The 18,503-nt window shown below is 34.8% G+C and overlaps 1 protein-coding gene across 15 annotated transcripts in view; it reads left to right on the top strand.

Moving 5' to 3' along the window:
• The window catches only part of FBXL13 (F-box and leucine rich repeat protein 13), a 309,023-nt gene that overhangs the window by 27,698 nt on the left and 262,822 nt on the right, over positions 1-18,503 (top strand). For 11 of the 15 annotated variants that reach the window (XR_013173955.1, XR_013174037.1, XM_077155879.1 and 8 more), the window contains exons 3-4: positions 2,462-2,552; positions 14,685-14,752. Coding sequence is in view for 12 of the 15 variants with exons in the window: in XM_077155879.1 (XP_077011994.1) it covers positions 2,462-2,552; positions 14,685-14,752 (159 nt within the window). In the remaining 3 variants the exon portion in view is untranslated. Of the gene's footprint in view, positions 1-2,461; positions 2,553-3,500; positions 3,619-14,684; positions 14,753-18,503 lie in introns of those variants that run through there. The other 4 variants (XM_077156417.1, XM_077156498.1, XM_077156652.1 and 1 more) reach the window with 3 other exon arrangements.

Below are 18,503 nucleotides of genomic sequence, written 5' to 3'. Positions count from 1 at the left end.
TCTTCTCCATACCTCTCTCTCCTGTCTTTTCATATCTACCTCTAGTGCTCCCTTTAGTATTTCTTGCAGAGCCGGTCTCTTGGTCACAAATTCTCTCAGTGATTTTTTTGTCTGAAAATGTTTTAATTTCTCCCTCATTTTTGAAGGACAGTTTTGCTGGATATAGAATTCTTGGTTGGCAGTTTTCTCTTTTAGTTATTTAAATATATCATCCCACTGTCTTCTTGCCTGCAAGGTTTCTGCTGAGAAATCAATGCACAGTCTTATTTGGGCTTCCCTTATATGTAGTGGATTGCTTTTCTCTTTCTGCTTTCAAGATCCTCTCTTTCTCTTTGACCTCTGACATTCTGATTATTAAATGTCTTGGAGTATGTCTATTTGGATCTATTCTCTTTGGGGTACACTGAACTTCTTGGATCTGTAATTTTAAATCTTTCATAAGAGTTGGGAAATTTTCAGTGATAATTTCCTCCATTAGTTTTTCTCCTCCTTTTCCCTTCTCTTCTCCTCCTGGGACACCCACAACACATATATTCATGTGCTTCATATTGTCATTCAGTTCTGTGAGTCCCTGCTCATATTTTTTCCATTCTTTTCCCTATATTTTCTTTTGCTTGTACAATTTCAGATGTTTCATCCTCCTGTTCACTAATCCTATCTTCTGCCTCTTGAAATCTAATATTACAGGTTTCCATTGTTTTTTCCTCTCTTCTACTGTGCCTTTCATTCCCATAAGTTCTGTGATTTGTTTTTTCAGACTTTTGATTTTTTCTTGTTTTTCATTCCTTGCCTTCTTTATATCCTCTCTCAATTCATTGATTTGATTTTTGATGAAGTTTTCCATGTCTCTTCATACATTCTGAATTAATTGTTTCAACTCCTGTATCTCATTTGAATTGTTGGTTTGTTCCTTTGACTGGGCCATATCTTCAATTTTCCTAGTGTGATTTATTATTTTTTGCTGGCATTTAGGCATTTAATTACCTTAATTAGTTTATTCTGGAGATTGTTTTCACTTCTTTTACCTAAGATTTTCTTGCTGGATGAGTTTGTTGTCTATCTGTCCTTTGACGTTCAGTTCAGCTTATTCAGGACCACTAGCTTAGATTTTGTTTATCAGAGCAGAAATTTTCAGTTCTTATTTTCTTGTTTCTTGCCCTGCCTGTATCATGCCTTTTCCCACCCCCCAGCCTTAGAAGGGTCTACTTAGGTATTATAGACCCCAGCCAGATTTTCCCAGACCAAACTGGCATCCTGTCAGGAGGAAATAGTCACCTGTGTCAGTTTTCCCTGAGGGTGAGACCCAGCAGGTTGAAAGACTTTCCTGTGAAGTCTCTGGGCTCTGTTTTTCTTATCCTGCCCAGTATGTGGTGCTTGTCTGCCTTTAGGTCCCACCAGCATAAAATGATGCGGTACCTTTTACTTTGGCAGACTCTCCCTGCTGGGGGCGTGGTGGAGACAGTGGAGAAGTTGTAGGCTGGCTTTAATGACTTCAAATTTCCAAGCCCTGGGGTCTGAATTCCTTGAGGGAGGGATTCCACTTGAGTTGGGCCTCACCCTTCTCCTGGGGGAAGCTTAGGCTCCAGACAAGCTCTCAAACAAGCTTGCATCTACCTATGCCTGGGGCAGTTGCAGCTTGAGAAGCCCTGCCGCTATATCCACAGGCAGTCAAGCCTTTGTAGAAACACAGCCACAAAAACCTCTGTTTCTTTTTTTTTCTTTTCCCATCAGCCTTGCCCCCTCAGCATTGGGGCAAAAATCAGCAACCTCTGCTTTGACCAGGTTCACCTGTGCTGGGGGCCTATTTTTAGTAGTCAGAGTTTGTGAAATAATTCCACACTTGAAGCTTAGTTGCACTAAGCCCCTGCTGCTGGTAAAGTCTCTTTCCTTTTCCCTCTGGGAAGCAGCCTGTGGGGGAGGGGTGCTGGCCACCGTGACTTGGAGAACTCATGGTTCTGGGGGGCTCACAGCCTTCCAGCTGGTCCAAACTGGGGTACGCTGTGTGTCAGGTCACTGGCGTGGCACCAGCAGTTGTTCTGTACTATTCCTGGCTATTTAGTAGCTGCTCTGGAGGATGAACTAAATCTCACACCTCACTAAGCCGCCATCTTGGCACCTATCCCCCTTTGTAAGCTTTTGAGCCCCCAAAACTTTATATGACATTTTACTCACTGGTTCTTAACTTGAAAAATGTTGTATACTCTCAGGGGTAACATGCATTTGTAGGGTAGTTTATTTCAAGTTGGAGGTGATGAAAGTTAGTGGACCCTCCTTGGGGGCACAGCAAAATTTTAGGGGAGGTTTGAAAATGTCTTTGATGATTCTGATATACTTCTCTTTCCTCTCTTTCTTTACACTCCACCCACTAAGAATCACTGAATCAGACTTCAAGCCAAGCATATTTGAAACTAAATACTATGAAATGAAAATAATTTTTGACTGTTTTATTATTTTACTAAAGGGATCTGTGCATCGATCCATCGATGAAACCAAAAATTCGAAGATTGTCCGAAACTTATTTGGAACAACTTTTTGGACTGGATGATCAACTGGTAATTATTAGCAACCAAGTATTCTAAAATATACATCTTAACTTGTGATGGAAGTTTCCGAATAGATTTTAGATTTTATGGGAGATGTGATATTAGACTGTTTTGGAATTGGGGGCCACCTGGAGAAGTAAGGGAACATCTCACACACACACACACACACACACACACACACACACACACACACACACTCACATGCCATGCATGCACACAGCCACACTCATAATAACTTCCTTAACTTTACAAGCAGTATTTTGACAGACATTTGTTCTCCTTTCTGAGAAAATCTTTTCCTTTTTCTCCCACTTTCTCCTTTTCCTTCTTTCCTGCATTTTCACATGATAAAAGTGGTGTTATGGAAAACTTTAAATGATTATTTTTTCTTTCCTTTCTAACCTGCTTCTTTGTGTGTTTCATCTCCCCTACATTCCCTCTGTCTTCTGCCTTTCAGATCAGGATATAATAAAAGACATAGACATAGTATTTGTAAAACTTAACTTCAAAGCCAGGCCTGATTGTCTTTGAAAGGGACAAGCAGCTCCAGCATCTTCTGATCCTGTAAAGAGGACTAGGAAGTAATTTTGAACAAGGAGACTTTTAAAACAGAAACAATATCTAGGGGAAGCTAAAGTAACAAAATTATGAGAGCAAAAGTGCATGAGGAAAGAAATGTGTGTTGCTTCCTATTGAAACGGAGCTCGAATGATAGTAAGGAATGATGAGAAAAAAAGAAAGGAAGAAAGAAAGAAAGACACAGACAGGCTTAGGGGGTCTGAAGCTTGAGTTTACTTCAGACAAACTTCAGACAACTTTATTCTTAACCAGATCCTGGTTATATACCACAGGATGTCAATAGGCATGCATGCATTTTCTGAGGGAACAAAGTTCTTATCTTTCAGTGTTCTTCATACTTAACATAACCATTTGGGGTAAACATTCTCTTCCTCCTAGACTGCTCTACATAACAATCTCCACATTTTTCTGCCGCCATCCTGAGGCCAGCTGCTCCCAACAAAGCCTGCAGGTCTTGTTTTAACCCTTGGCTCCTACAAATGTGAATACAAATAAGGTGCGTCTGAGATCACATGATACTCTTGAAATTAGGACATGTGTCTATGCAAGCCTGGGCAGGCCTTGGGAATTGCTGGTGAAGGTGAGTATGGACAAGTGGAATGAAAAATACTCAAGATGGGCAGGAAAGTGAGAACAATCTGAAGAATCCATTTAGAAGAATGGGTGTAAAGTAACAATGACTCTGAATCAGAAGTTTGCAACAGAGAACCAGAATTAGAGGGACAATTTGCCTGTGATAATTCTCAAACACAAATAATACTGTGAATATCTACATATCCAAGTTTGTACTTGCTCTCTATCATGGTGTGTGACTAACAATCATACTTTATCAGAATATCTCCAAAATGTGTTCTTGGAGAAATTTGGTAGTAACCTCAGTAGCTGGAGGGTGGCAGGGGTGGTGGTGGAGGTGGTGGGTGAGGGATAGGCAGTACACAGGACTCTAGCTTCTCCATCCCGCCTCTATTCTCTGGTTCTGCTTTGAGCATGCTTTCACTTGGAAAAAGCTTGAACACCATTCATAAAAGATGATGAAATTTTTGAAAACCATTTCTCTAGAGGGGCAAACTTCATTGTCAATATTTTGAAAAGGATATTATAAAACATAAGATCAGGTTGTATCTAATGTCTAGCTGGAAGCCTAGAAGGAATCTTTTTAAAACCCTATAAAATTCCAAGAGCTAGCATAACTACCTCAAACCTAAAGTTTTATTAGAAAAAGAGTTCTCACAGATGTTCCATGATGTTGAAAGTACAAAAGATAAAATGTTGGAAGATGATCCAAACTTGGCAAGGAGTATGACAGTTTGCCAAGGTATAGAAAAATTCGCCATTATATATCAAAAGTTAGAAAGAAAAAGAAAAAGAAACTAAATGTGACTTTGTAAGAGCAATGAGGAAAATAATCATTAAGATTAGTGATGAAAAGTTAAATCTCCCAGCTCCCTAGTGTTGTTCAGTTCGAGGGCCAACTTACGTTGGATGTAGATTAATTCATTTCTTCATGCTTAGAAAAAATGTTTTTAACAAAGAAACAACACACTTTCATTCTCAATGTTTCTAATGTTTTCAGTTACAGTTTACTAAATAAATATTAGCTTTCTTTTTTGACATTTTCCTATACAGTTTTAACTGCCAGTAAAAGAATTTTTAATGTTTTGACAAAAATTTTTTAAGGTCACAAACATTTGTAATTTTTCCCATTGATATATATATATTTAACTTTTTATTTTGAAGTACCTTTAAACTTACAGAACAGTTACAAAAATAATACAAACCTCATATGCAGAATTCCAGTACTCCCCTATATCCCAGATACCCACAATCACAATTTTAACATTTTGCAACATTTGCCCTATCATTCTATCTATCCATTAATCTCTCAGTCCATATGTCCGTCCATATGTCCATCCATCTATTTACCAGTCCAATTTCTGAACACTTGCATGTAGATTGTATGCTCATCAAACACTTAATACATCCGTGTACATTTCCTAAGAACAAAGATATTCACATATGTACCATCTTAAGTGCAGTTATCAAGTTCAAGACATTTAACATTTAATTGCAATTTTTTTCCTATGTCCCCATAATGTCCTTTTGGGCCTTTCCTCCTCCATTATTAGATCCCATCCAGGGTCATGCAGTCCATTTAACTGTCATTGTCTCTTTAGTTGCATTTTTTTTAATTGTGAGAACATATATAAAACTTAAACTTTCCTATCTCAACCACTTCCAAGCATACCATGCTGTAGAACTACTCATATTTATAATACTGCAGCACCTTCACCACCTTCCATTACTAAAACTTCCCCATCTCCCCAAACAGAAACCCTACATACATTGTGCATTAGCTCCCTACTCTCCTCCCTACCATGACCCCAGCAACCTGTATTCTACTTTCTCTCTATATAAGTTTGAATATTCTCCAATATATGTATTTTGTAGTTACCATGGGGCTTAAATTTAAACATGCCAAATCTGTAACACTATCATTTGCTTAGATACCAACTTCACTTCAATGGTATACACAAAGGATGCTTCTACATCCCTCTGTCCCCCACTTACGTTGTTCTGGTCACAAGGGGCATGTGTATTCATTGTGAGTCCAAGAACACTGATTTATCATTACATTTTATGCATTTGCTTTTAGATCATGTAGGAAATAAAAACTGGAGCTATGAACCAAAGATACAGTAGTACTGGCATTTATACCTACCTACGTCATTACCCTTACCAGAGATCCTATGTCTTTATGTGGCTTCAATCTATTATCTATTGTCCATTCGTTTCACCCTACAGAACTCTCTTTAGCATCTCTTGTAGGACCAGTGTAGTGGTGACACACACCCACAGCTATTGTTTATATGCGAATGTCAATTTATCCCTCATTTTTTAAAACATTTTTTATTGTATAGTATAACATATATAGAAATCAAAGAAATATAAAAACAATAGTTTTCAAAGCACTCTTCAACAAGTAGTTACAGGACAGATCCCAGAGTTTGTCATGGGCTACCATATGATCCTCTCAGATTTTTCTTTCTAGCTGCCACCCCTGTATGTCATGTCCCACATGGAATGGGGGGGGAGGGGCAATGATTTCACATGAAGAGTTGGGCTTAGAGAGAGTGAGGCCACATCTGAGCAACAAAAGAGTTCCTCCAGAAGTAACTTTTAGGCATACGTATAGGTAGTCTAAGCTTCTCCACTACCTACATAAGTTTCATAAGAGTAAGCCTTAGGATTGAGGACATGGCCTATTGATTTGGGTGTCCCTAAAGTTTAAAACAGTATCAGGGAATTCCCTGATGGTAAGGTTTAATAGTTCCACATTCTTTCTCCCATTCCTCAAGGGACTTTGCCAATACTTTTTGATTATCTGCTTAATATTCCCATTGATTTTTAAAATTGTTTTCCATAGCTTCATCTTGCATTTTTATGGTCCCATACTACTGTGAACTAAGGACTGGTTGCTTGTATATGTCTATCTATGGAGCATAAATATGTACTTGTTTATGTTTGTATTAGCAGAGAAGGGTGAGTATAGGAAACTGTGAATAAGCCAAATAGTTCCTGAAAAAGTAGAAATTTCTAATAATAAGAGATAAAAAGATCACTTAACAATGAGTTCCAAATTGAAAGAATCAACTACTGTATTGTAAGGAGGAAGTCAACTTGGCAGACTTGATTCTCATTTCTTAGGAAAAGAAATCTCAAGATGTTATATAAAGTCATATATAGCATTTTGAAAATCTGTTTATTATGGAAAATGTAAATACAACACAAAATTAGAGAGAATACAATAATGATCTCCCATTCTTCATCTTAAACAATAATCAACATTTTGCCATTCATGTTCATTTCTTCTCCTCTTTCCCTTTTTTGGTGAAGTATTAGAAAGCAAATCCCAGAAATTGTATTATATCTTCAGTAAGTACTCCAGTGTGCACTTCTAACAGGAAATCACATTTTATAGAGAATATAAACAATGCATTGTCTTTTGTACTAAAATTAGCCACAATTCCTGAATATCATTTAATACCCAATCCAAATTCAGATATCCCAAATTGTCTAAAAAATGTCTTTTTACCTATGCTTGTTCAAACCAGAATCCAAACACGGTACATATGTTACACTTAGGTATATGTATCTAATGTCTCAAAAGTTCTCCTTATTTTTTTCTTTGTCCCATATTTATTAAAGAAAACAGATCTTGGTCCTATAAAAGCCCACATACTGATATTGTTTCCTATGTTGCCACTTAACTTTTTCTGTTTCCTGTATTTCCTGCAAGCTGGTAGTTAAACCTAGAGGTTTGATTGAGTTCAGGTGCTTGTGTGTGTGTGTGTGTTTTGTGATAAGAATACTTAATGGGTGTTGTTTTCTTACTACTGTATCACACCAGGAGGTACATGTCATCTAATTGACTCTTTTTTAATGAAATCTTGATTCTTGTATAATATTAACAGAATTTTAAATTATCTATATCCTACAATATAAACGTAATAGTTTCAGAATAACAATATCATAGGATCATTAACAATAAGACTGTTGGAGGCAGTTTAAGAAATTATGTGTTACTTTTTTGTCCTTAAAATGTACATGTCCTATCAGGTATATTCTGTAAAAATAATATGTTCTTTTGCCACCTAAAAGATTTCTCTTTTTGTGTCTATGGTTATTTTTCCCCTTGATATGATTATACTTTCTCAATTACATAGAATATTTCATGGCAGCAATGTCAAGCAATAAGATGAGGAATATTCAGAGAAATATTGCTTACATTCCCGACTTTCATCCTTCCTATTTCATCCCTCCCTTTAGGTACCCAATTTTAGTAGTTTTTAGTTTATCCTTTCATTGCTCCTTTTTGAAAAAAAAATGTGAGCAAGCACACTGTATCCAACTTCTTAAACAGAAGTAGCAGACTCTAAATAATGTACTATATCTTGTTTTTTTCCCCTACTATGTCCTATATGTCTCACTTTATGCAACTTTCTTACTCGTGCTATCAGAAGGGGCACCATGTAACAAAAACCTACAATCTAAATGAAAGATGTGGACTTAGAAAGTCTTACTGATTTAACAAAAAAGTTTAGCTATAAACAGGAAACAACATTATGACTCTGGGAGCTTGGGTTATTATTAATAATTAAAAAAAATCAATTGGTCTACCCAGATTCTGTATACTTTCTACTCTGTGAAAGTATTCTTTTTCATTTAGGACTGGAAGATTATCGTTACCTTGAGAAGGCATCAAAATAAATATTACTGTAATCAGGAAGGAGAGAAAATAATGAAGTGCAGAAATAATGAAGCCATGAATTATATGCATGTTTTGTTTTATTTTAGAATAAATTTAAGTGTAAAGTATGGTGGTAATATTTAATGTATGCTATTAATATATATATTTTTTCTGCTGTTTATGGCAGTAGAATTGTTCTAAAGAACACTTAAATATATTTAGGATGCTAAATGTAATCTCCATTGTGACCATAAAGTCAATTTGTAATTGTAGTTTAAATTGTTTCAGGGACTTTAGTAATGTTTGTAGTAAATGTTTACATGTTTAAGAAAAAATTATTTTTCAAAGTTGCATTTATTGAACTATGTGCTTATTAAATGAAGCATCAAAATAAAAATAGCAGTGGGTGTTCTTCTCCATGCACAAAAACCCTTTGGACTTTAAAGATTCTTCTAATAATTTGCAGAAAACAAGAAATAAGAAAAATTACTCATCATAAAAAACTTGTCTACCGGTTCTACACAAGCACAAAATGGTGGAGTAGAAAGTTTTGCAGATACCTCCTCTATTAGAAAAATGAATTATCTGGAATGAGATGGCAATTAACTAGGTGGTAACCCTGGAACTAGAGAAGACATCAAGAAAGACTACAGGATTGCCCAGAGGAAGCCTGAGGCTGCTGAAAGGTCAGCTTTTGTAAGTGAAAGCACAAACTGTGACCATTCCCTTTCCACATCAGCATTGTGACCTGGATTCTGGAAGCAGCTGGCTGGGACCAGGGACAGCAAGGAAACCTGGTCCTTCAAAAGTTGGTTTTGAGGGTTGAGGTGGCCTGGGGATCCCTGAGGGATCAGTGAAGATGCTAGCTTTGTTTGGGCCTTATGGGCATCAACATCTTTGGCCTCACATCAGCATCCATCTGGACACAAGGGGCAGAACACTTCTGTGTCCCCCCACCCCTACCTTGTGAGGGTGTTTCCTGATCTGGCTAATACCTGAGGCCCAGAGAAGATGCAAATGCTGTCTTAGTTTAGGCCACCAGTAAACTGAAGATGACTGTTGGAATTGTCCATTTTGAGGAACAGGTAGATAAAAGAATAATAATAAATAGAGCCTGAGGAACTTGTGGGACACTATCAAGCATAACAGTAGATTCACTATAGGAATCACAGAAGGAGAAAAGAGAGATAAAGGGCAGAAAAAATATTTGAACAAATAATGGCTGAAACTTCCCAAATCTGATCAAAGATATGAATATACAAATCCAAGATGTTCAATGAATATCAAGCAGGATGAACACAAATAGATGCGCACTGAGACGCCTTATAATCAAATGTAAAGGATAAAGATAAAATCTTAAAAACAATAAGAGAAGAAATACTCACTTGTAGAGGATCCTTAATGATATTAACATCTGATTTCTCAATAGAAACCATGGCATCCAAAAGGCAATAGGTGGATATATTTATACTACTAAAAGAAAAAATTGTTATCTAAAATAATATTGCAAGCAAGGCTGTCCTTCAAAAATGAGGTGAAAATTAAGACATTTCTGGAAAATAAAAAACAAAAATAAAATGGAGGGAGTTAATTACCACTAGATCTGCCTAACAGGGGATGCTAAATGGAATCCTTCAGGTTGAAAGGAAAAGACACCAGACAATAACTTGAAGCTGTATGAAGAAATGAAGACCTCTTGTATAGGGGAAAATATGGGTAAATATAAGCACCAGTATTATTGCATTCTTCATTTGTAATATCTTTTCCTTCTTGTAATGCTTAAAATCCAAATTCATAAAAAATAAATATAAATCTTTGTTATTGGTCATACAATGCATAAAGAGGTAATTTGTAACAAGAACAACATAAAGGGGAGGGACAGAGGAACATAGGAATAGAATGTGTATAGGCTATTGAAGTCAAATTGGAATCAACACAAGCTAAGTTGTAATATATTTAGGATGTTAAATGTAATCTCCATGGTGACCATAAAGTCAATAACTGAAAAATCTATACAAAAGGAAAAGAGAAGTGATTCAAAGTGACTCATTATAAACTATCAAAAAGAATACAGTAATGGAGGAAAGAAGGGACCAAACAAAAAGGTATAAGGCTTACAATTAGCAAAATGGCAGAAATAAATCTTGTCTTATCAAGAATTACCTTAAACATAAATGGTTAAATATTCCACTCTAAAGTCAGAGATTGGCAGGATGAATAAAGAAACATGACCCAATTATATGCTGTTTACAAAAGACCCACCTTAGATCCATAGATACAAACAGGTTGAAAGTAAAAGGATGGAAAAAAATATTTCATGCAAATGATAACCAAAGAAAGCCACATGGCTATATTAATATTAGAAAAAATAGACTTTAAGTAAAAATCTGTTACAATAGACAAAGAAAGACATTGTATATTGATAAAAAAAGCAAACTTAACAAGAATATTTAGCAATTATAAACATATAAGCACCTAAAAATAGTGCACAAAAACATATGAAGCAAACATTGATAGTATTAAAGGGAGAATTAGAGAAGTCTACAATTATAGTTGGAGATTTTAATACATCAATTTAAATACTGGAAAATCAATCCATATAATACACTATATAAGTAGAATAAAGGAAAAAAAACACATGGTTCTCAATAGACACAGAAATGGCATTTTACAAAATCCAGCACCCTTTCTTGATAACACTCAGAAAAGTAGGAATAGAAAGGAGCATTCTGAACATTATAGAGGTCATTTATGAAAAGCTCACAGCTAGCATCTACTCAATTGTGAAAGACCCAAAGCTTTCTCCCTAAGGTCAAGAATAAGACAAGGATGCCTGCTCTCACCACTGCAAATCGATATTATACTAGAATTTCTAGCCTGAGCAATTAGTCAAGAAAAAGAAATAAAATGTATCCAAGTGGAAAGAAAAGACATAAAACTATTTCTATTTGCAGATGACATGATCTATATATAGAAACTCCAAAAGAATCCATAAGAACATGATAAGAGCTAATAAACAAGTTCAGTGAATTATTTATAAGCTATAAAGTATAAGGTATAAGTCCAACACACACACACAAATTAATTATGTTTTTATACACTAGCGATGAACATTATGAAGAAGAAATTAATAAAATTTTCTTTAAAATAGCATCTAAAAAATAAAATACCTAGGAATAAATTTAACAAAAATACGAAAAACTTGTGCATTGAAAACTACAAAAGTCTGCTGAAAGAAATTAAAGAAGGCCTAAATCAAAGGCAAGACATCCCATGTTCATGGACTGGAAGAGTTAATTTGATAAAGATTTCAATATTACCTAAAACTGTACACAAATTCAGTACAATCCTTATAAAACTTTCAGCATTCCTTTTTGCAGAAATAACAAAACCAGTTCTCAAATTCATATGGAACTCCAAGGGGTTCTGAATATCTAAATTTTAAAAAAGCAAAACAGAGTTGGAGGAGGACTCTCACTTTCTGATTTCAATTTGTACTCAAAGCTACAATAATAAAAATAATGTGGTACTGACATAAAGGTAGACAAGTAGACCAGTGGATCAGAATCGAAAATACAGAAATAGACCCACACATCTTTGGCCAATTGATTTTCAACAAGGGTCCTAGTATGTGTAGTAGTAAAAGAATAATCTTCAACAAATGGTACTGGAAAACTGGATATCCACATGCAGAAGAACAAACAACCCAACCAAAAAATGGACAAAGGACTTGAATAGAATTTTTCCAAAGAAGATATACAAATGGCCAATAAGCATACAAAATGATGTTCAACATCATTAGCCGTTAGGGATATGCACATTAAAATCACAATGAGATACCACTTCACACCAACAAGAATGGTTACTGTATGCTGTTGTATTAGTTGACCAGGTTGACTGTTGTATGAGTTGACATAAATACCACACAATGGGTTGCTTAAACAATAAGGATTCTTGGCTCATAGTTTCAGAGGTCAGAAGTTCAACCTCAAGTTATTGGCAAGGCTTGCTTTTTCCCTGAATACTATAGTGCACTGGTGCTGGCTGTTCCTGATCCTTGGGGTTCCTTAGCTTTCAACTCTGATTTATGTCCCATAATAATGTCTTCTCCTTTCTTGTGTCTGCTTTTCCAGGTTCAACTGACTTCCCACTTCTGGCTATTTATAAGGCCTCCAGTAATCCAAATTAGACCCACTCATTGAGTTGGGCCAAACCTTAGCTACAAATAACACCTTCAAAAGGTCCTATTTACAGTGGGTTCACTCCCACAGGAGTGCTGATTAGAACATATCTAAATTGGGGTACATAATTCAAAATAACACAACAATTACTTAAAAAATGGAAAATAAATGTGGAGGGTGGGCCACGGTGGCTCAGCAGGCAAGAATGCTTGCCTCGCATGCTGAGGACCCAGGTTCGATTCCCGGTACCTGCCCATGTAAAAAAAAAAAGATGAAAATAAGTGTGGAGAGGATTCAGAAAAATTGGAATTCTAAGTGCATTGTTGGTGGGTATATAAAATTTATGTGCAGCAACTGTGGAAAGCATTATGGTGGCTACTTAAATAGTTAAATATAGAATTACCATATGTCTCAGCAATTCCACTTCAAAAGAAAGTGAAAACAGGGACTCAAACAGATTCTTTTTACACTGATGTTTATAGCAGCATTATTCATGATAACTGAAAGCTGGAAACAATGCAAGTGTCCATCAACAAATGAATGAATAAGCAAAATGTGGATTTTGCTTGTTCATACACACAATGGAATATTATTCAACAATAAGAAAGACTAAAGTTAGGAGACCTGCTGCAATATAGAGGAACCTTGAAAACATTAATGTTCAGTGAAATAAGCGAGTCACATAAGGACACATATTGTATGATATCACTTAAATGACTAGAAATAGCAAATTCTTAGAGAATGAGAGTAGATTAGAGGTTACTAGGGGAGGTCGAAGGGGGAAAGAGTGTTGTAAACGAAACAAAACTGGTACTGTTTGTTACAGACTCTTATTTATGCACTGAAGAAATTTAATTATTGCTGTTGTTACTATTAAGTCTTACAACCTATGAAAAATAAAAAAAAAATTGACTTGGAAGGGTTTAAACTGGACAAATCAATTCTACACATTTATAAATCTTGTACTATCATTGCTAGCATTATTTTAAAGTGATACTATGTGGGATACAATGAAGTAAAGGCATTGTATTTTAAAATGTGTTAAGACAATTTAATATATAATCTCTTAATTCAAAGAGTAATTGAGTCAAAACAGGAATTGCCTACTAGAAAGAAAATTATACTGTAATATACAAAAAATAAAAATTATTTTATGACATTAGTGATTTAAATTTATGTTTCATTTGGTTCTTACCAGATTCCTAGTACTGTCTATAGCTACCTCAAATATTATAGAACTAAAACTTGTTTTTCTGTAGATATTGTTTACATACATGCTTTCTCATAGATAATAAATGACAGTATTTTACAAAGTAAAAATTAATGGGGTCAATGACTACTTCTCACATTAAACAGTCATAAATTTGGTATCTATAAGTTAGCAATAATGGTTTTTAATAAGGCCAATGGGTCTTTCTTGTATGCCTAAGATAAATTTGTGATTAACCTGTATATACCATATCTATTAATTTATTAAGACATTTACGGCAATGTGCAAAGAAAAAAACATTTACCATAGAAAAATAGAATTCACAATTCATGGAAGTTGGTATACAATTGAACTAGACTCATCCCTACACCAAATAGATGTGATCATATATTTATACATGTATATTGTAAACAGGATAACAATAAAATAAAGAAAAACTGACACCATTAGCACTTAGCAGCCATGTGCAGATCATAAATGTGTTAACATAAAATATCTTTACTCATTAAAGAATATTCAGAAGGCACAGAAAATTTTGGTAATCCCCAGTTGGTGTGTATTTACTCATGTGAAGATGAGATCATTCATTCCGTTTGATAGTGACCAGTAGACCTGCTATACTATACTCTTACAAATAATGACAGTGACAGTACTTATCTTATAATGCTTTAAAGTAAGTGCAACATAATGGGGAGATTTTAAACTGTGATTTTATCTTAAAAAAAGAAAAGAGGGAATAGACATACACAATAAAAATCTAAAGCATATAAATGGTATATATGTCTGCCCGTCCATTCCTTTCCCAATCTGTCCAGTTTTTCTCCCCAGAGGTGACCATTGCTCTCATTTTCTTGTGTGTCTTCCAGACTCAGCCTGTGCACTCCATTTATAAAATTTGTTTTTCCAATGTTTGTTTATTTTAGATGACTCCAGACTTAATGGTAAAAGCATGTACCTTTTACACTGGAAAATTAATAAAGACTCACTTTTGGTAAGAATATGTTTTATTTAAACTATTTTTTCCTCATTGTGTTCTTACTCTTGATATTCTCCATTCAAAGAAAAACCCAATTTTTACCAATTATGCTGATTTTATATTTAAATCATGATTCCACCTTTTTTTTTTTCTTGGGCAGGCACCGGGAATCAAACCAGGGTCTCCGGCTTGGCAGGCGAGAAGTCTGCCTGCTAATCCACCGTGGCCTGCTCCACCATTTTGTATTATATATTTCTCTTCTGTTTAATCAGTTTTACTTAATTAAAATACATTCTTTACATCTGCAAGATAACATTTTGTGTGTGTGTGAGTGTATGAATGTGCATTGAAGGTATAGATCCTCTACAATCTCTTACCTGAAACCCTTGGAGCCAGATATATTTTGGAGTTTCTATTTTTTTAGTAAGGTAATTCTGTGAACATACTTTATATTATTATATAACATCCTCAGCAGTGTCTGGAGCAGTACATTGGAATAATATATATTAGAACATACTGGTATTTTTGCAATAAAACATAAATATTCTTATTAAGTGAAGTAAAGACTGTAAACACTCATGTGTCAGTTCCAGAGAGAATTTGTGGCAAAATTAGGTTGTCACATCTAATTTTGTCTCTAAAAAGAATATGAAAAGCTTTTGAATTTCGGAAATGTAAAAAATGGAACTTCACAGGTGATTCAAGGACTGGCTGGAAATAAAACAATAAAAACAAATTCAGAAAGTGGATACATTCATAAAAATAAATTTAAATTTTTACAAAGTTTCTATATATGCAAAAAAGTTATAACTAGTTCCCTAAAGTGAACTAAGGAGTGGAGATGTTCATTTTCAATCATATAACTTTTGGGCAAATTACTTAGAATAGGAGAAAGAATTTAGGAAATTTCCCCAAATATGGCCAAACAAATACAGTAGGTAAAATTCATTGAAAATAAATTACAGTTCTCTAAAATCTAGAAAATGAACAAAAAATGCTGAAAAGAACATAAAATATTGCAAAAGTGTCTTAGGGTTTACAAAACCCATGTGTAACAAAATATAAAAGGCTTCCAGGTAACCTTACCTCAAAACTTTATTCAAGACTTTCTCCACCCGCACCTCCAACTGAATGTAGAAATAGCTATTTTATTATGTTAATGAGAAGACCTGGCAGAAGGTTCAAACCACAGATTCCTAACAGTTTAAACTCTCATTAGCCATTTCTCATTTCCTATTCCTGCAGTTTCTCCTGCCCACTGCCTACTTCCCCCTCCCCTGTTACATCCTTTCTCTTTGAGCAATTCCCCTCCACATTGGCATAGTTTATCTTTGCTGATTCTTGTAACCAGTTTGGACCATTTTGACTTATGTGTCAACAATATTTATTTAAATTTATTTTATACTCAACTTGAGAATCTTTTTATTTTAATAGAATTTATTCCGTTGTATTGTCTTGTCTTAATGTATTTTTGGGTCATATTTCTTTAATCATGTTTTTGCTTTTATTATAAATTTTTGTTGTTTCCTTTGTTCTCTTGTCTTTTTTGGTACCACTTCCCCATATCCCCAGCTTGCTGGCATTTAGTTTTGGCATAATGTTATGCCAAAATAACATTCTTTTATTTTTTATTATAACAAATAATTTTGTTACATTATATTTTCTTCTGGATATATACCTAGTAATCAGATGGTTAGGTCATATGGCAAGTCTGTACTTAGCTTCCTGAGGAACTGTCAAACTGCCTTCCAGAGTGGTTGCACCATTTTACATTCCCACCAACAGTGGATAAGTGTGCCTCTTTCTCCACATCCTCTCCAGCACTTGTCATTTTCCTTTTTTTTTTTTTTATTTTAGTTATGGCCACTCTAGTGGATGTGGGGTGATAGCTCATTATGGTTTTGCTTTGCATTTCCATAATAGAAGTTGAGCATCTCTTCATGTGCATTTTAGTCATTTGTATTTTCTCTTCTGAAAAGTGTCTGTCCATGTCTTTTGCCAATTTTTTTAATTGGGTTGTTTGTCTTTTTGTTGTTGCATTGTAGAATCTCTTTATATATTCTGGAAATTAAACCATTATTTGATATGTGGTTTCCAAATGCTGTCTCCCATTGCGTAGGCTGCCTTTTTACTTTCCTGACAAAGTACTTCGATGCACAAAAATGTTTAATTTTGAGGAGACTCCAGTTATCCATTTCTTTTTTTCGTTGCTTGTGCTTCGGGTGTAAAGTCTAGGAAACCATTTTCTATCACAAGATCTATAAGATATTTGCCTACATTTTCTTCTAAAAGTTTTATGATCTTAATTCTAATGTTTAGGTCTTTGATCCATTTTGTGTGTGAGATATGGATCCTCTTTCATTCTTTTGCGTATGGATAATGAATTCTTCAAACACCAGTTTTTGAAGAGGCTGCTCTGTCCCAAGTGGGTTGGCTTGATTGCCTTGTCAGAGATCAGTTGTACAGAGATGAGAGGGTCCATTTCTGAACACTCAATTCGATTCCTCTCATCAGGATCTTTATGTCAGTACCATGCTATTTTGACCACTGAAGCTTTGTAATATGGCTTTAAGGTCAGTTAGTGTGAGACCTCCTTTATTCTTCTTTCTCAAGATTTTTTTTTTTTTTTAGCTATTTGGTGCACCCTGCCCTTTGAAATAAATGTGGTTATTATTTTTTCTATTTCTGCAAAGTAAATTGTTGAGATTTCATTCATATTGCATTGAATCTATAAATCAGTTTGGGTAGAATTAACATCTTAATTGTAGTCTTCCAGTCCATGAACACAGTATAGCCTTCCATTTATTTAAGTCTTCCATGATTTTTTTAGCAATTTCTTATAGATTTCTGTATTTGTATCTTTTATAGCCTTACTTATATTTATTCATAAATATTTTATTCTTTTGGGCCATTGTAAATGGAATTTTTTCCCTTGAATTTCTCCTCAGATTGCTCAATACTTCTGTATAGAAATACTACTGATTTTTGAGTGTTGATCTTGAGCTCTGCCACTTTGCTGTTCTCATTTATTAGCTCTAGTAGCTTTGCTATAGATTCTTCAGGATTTTCAACTTATAGTTCATATCATCTGCAAACAGAATTTTATTTCTTCCTTTTCAATTTGAATGGCTTTTATTTCTTTTTCTTGTCTAATTGCTCTGGCTAGAACTTGCAGCACAATGTTGAATAACAATGGTGACAGTGGGCATCCTTGTCTTGTTCCTGATCTTAGAGGGAAAGCTTTCAGTCTTTTCCTATTGAAGATGATGATCGCTGTGGGCTTTTCATATATTCCCTTTATCATGTTGAGGAAGTTCCCTTCTATTCCTATCCTCTGAAGTGTTTCCATCAAGAAAGACAATGAACTTGTCCAAGGCCTTTTCTCAATCAATTGAGATTATCATGTGGTTTTTGGCCTTGATTTGTTGATATGTGTATTACATTAGTTGATCTTCTTGTGTTGAACCATCCTTGCATATCTGGAATAAATCCCACTTGGTCATGGTGCATAATTCTTTTAACGTGCTGCTGGATTCAATTTGTAAGTATTTTGTTGAGGATTTCTGTATCTATATTCATTAAAAAGATTGGTCTGTAATTTTTTTTCTTGTAGTATCTTTGTCTGGCTTTGGTATTAGGGTGATGTTGGCTTCATAGAATGAGTTATTTAGCTTCCCCTCTTCAATTTTTTTTGAAGAGTTTGAATAGGATTGGTAATCATTCTTTCTTGAATGCTTGGTAGAATTCACATATGAAGCTATCTTAT

Source organism: Tamandua tetradactyla, chromosome 1 (genome assembly GCF_023851605.1).
Source record: "Tamandua tetradactyla isolate mTamTet1 chromosome 1, mTamTet1.pri, whole genome shotgun sequence".
Taxonomy (NCBI): domain Eukaryota; kingdom Metazoa; phylum Chordata; class Mammalia; order Pilosa; family Myrmecophagidae; genus Tamandua; species Tamandua tetradactyla.
The sequence above is the reverse complement of the archived record's forward strand: the minus strand, read 5'-3'. Positions and strand labels throughout refer to the sequence as shown.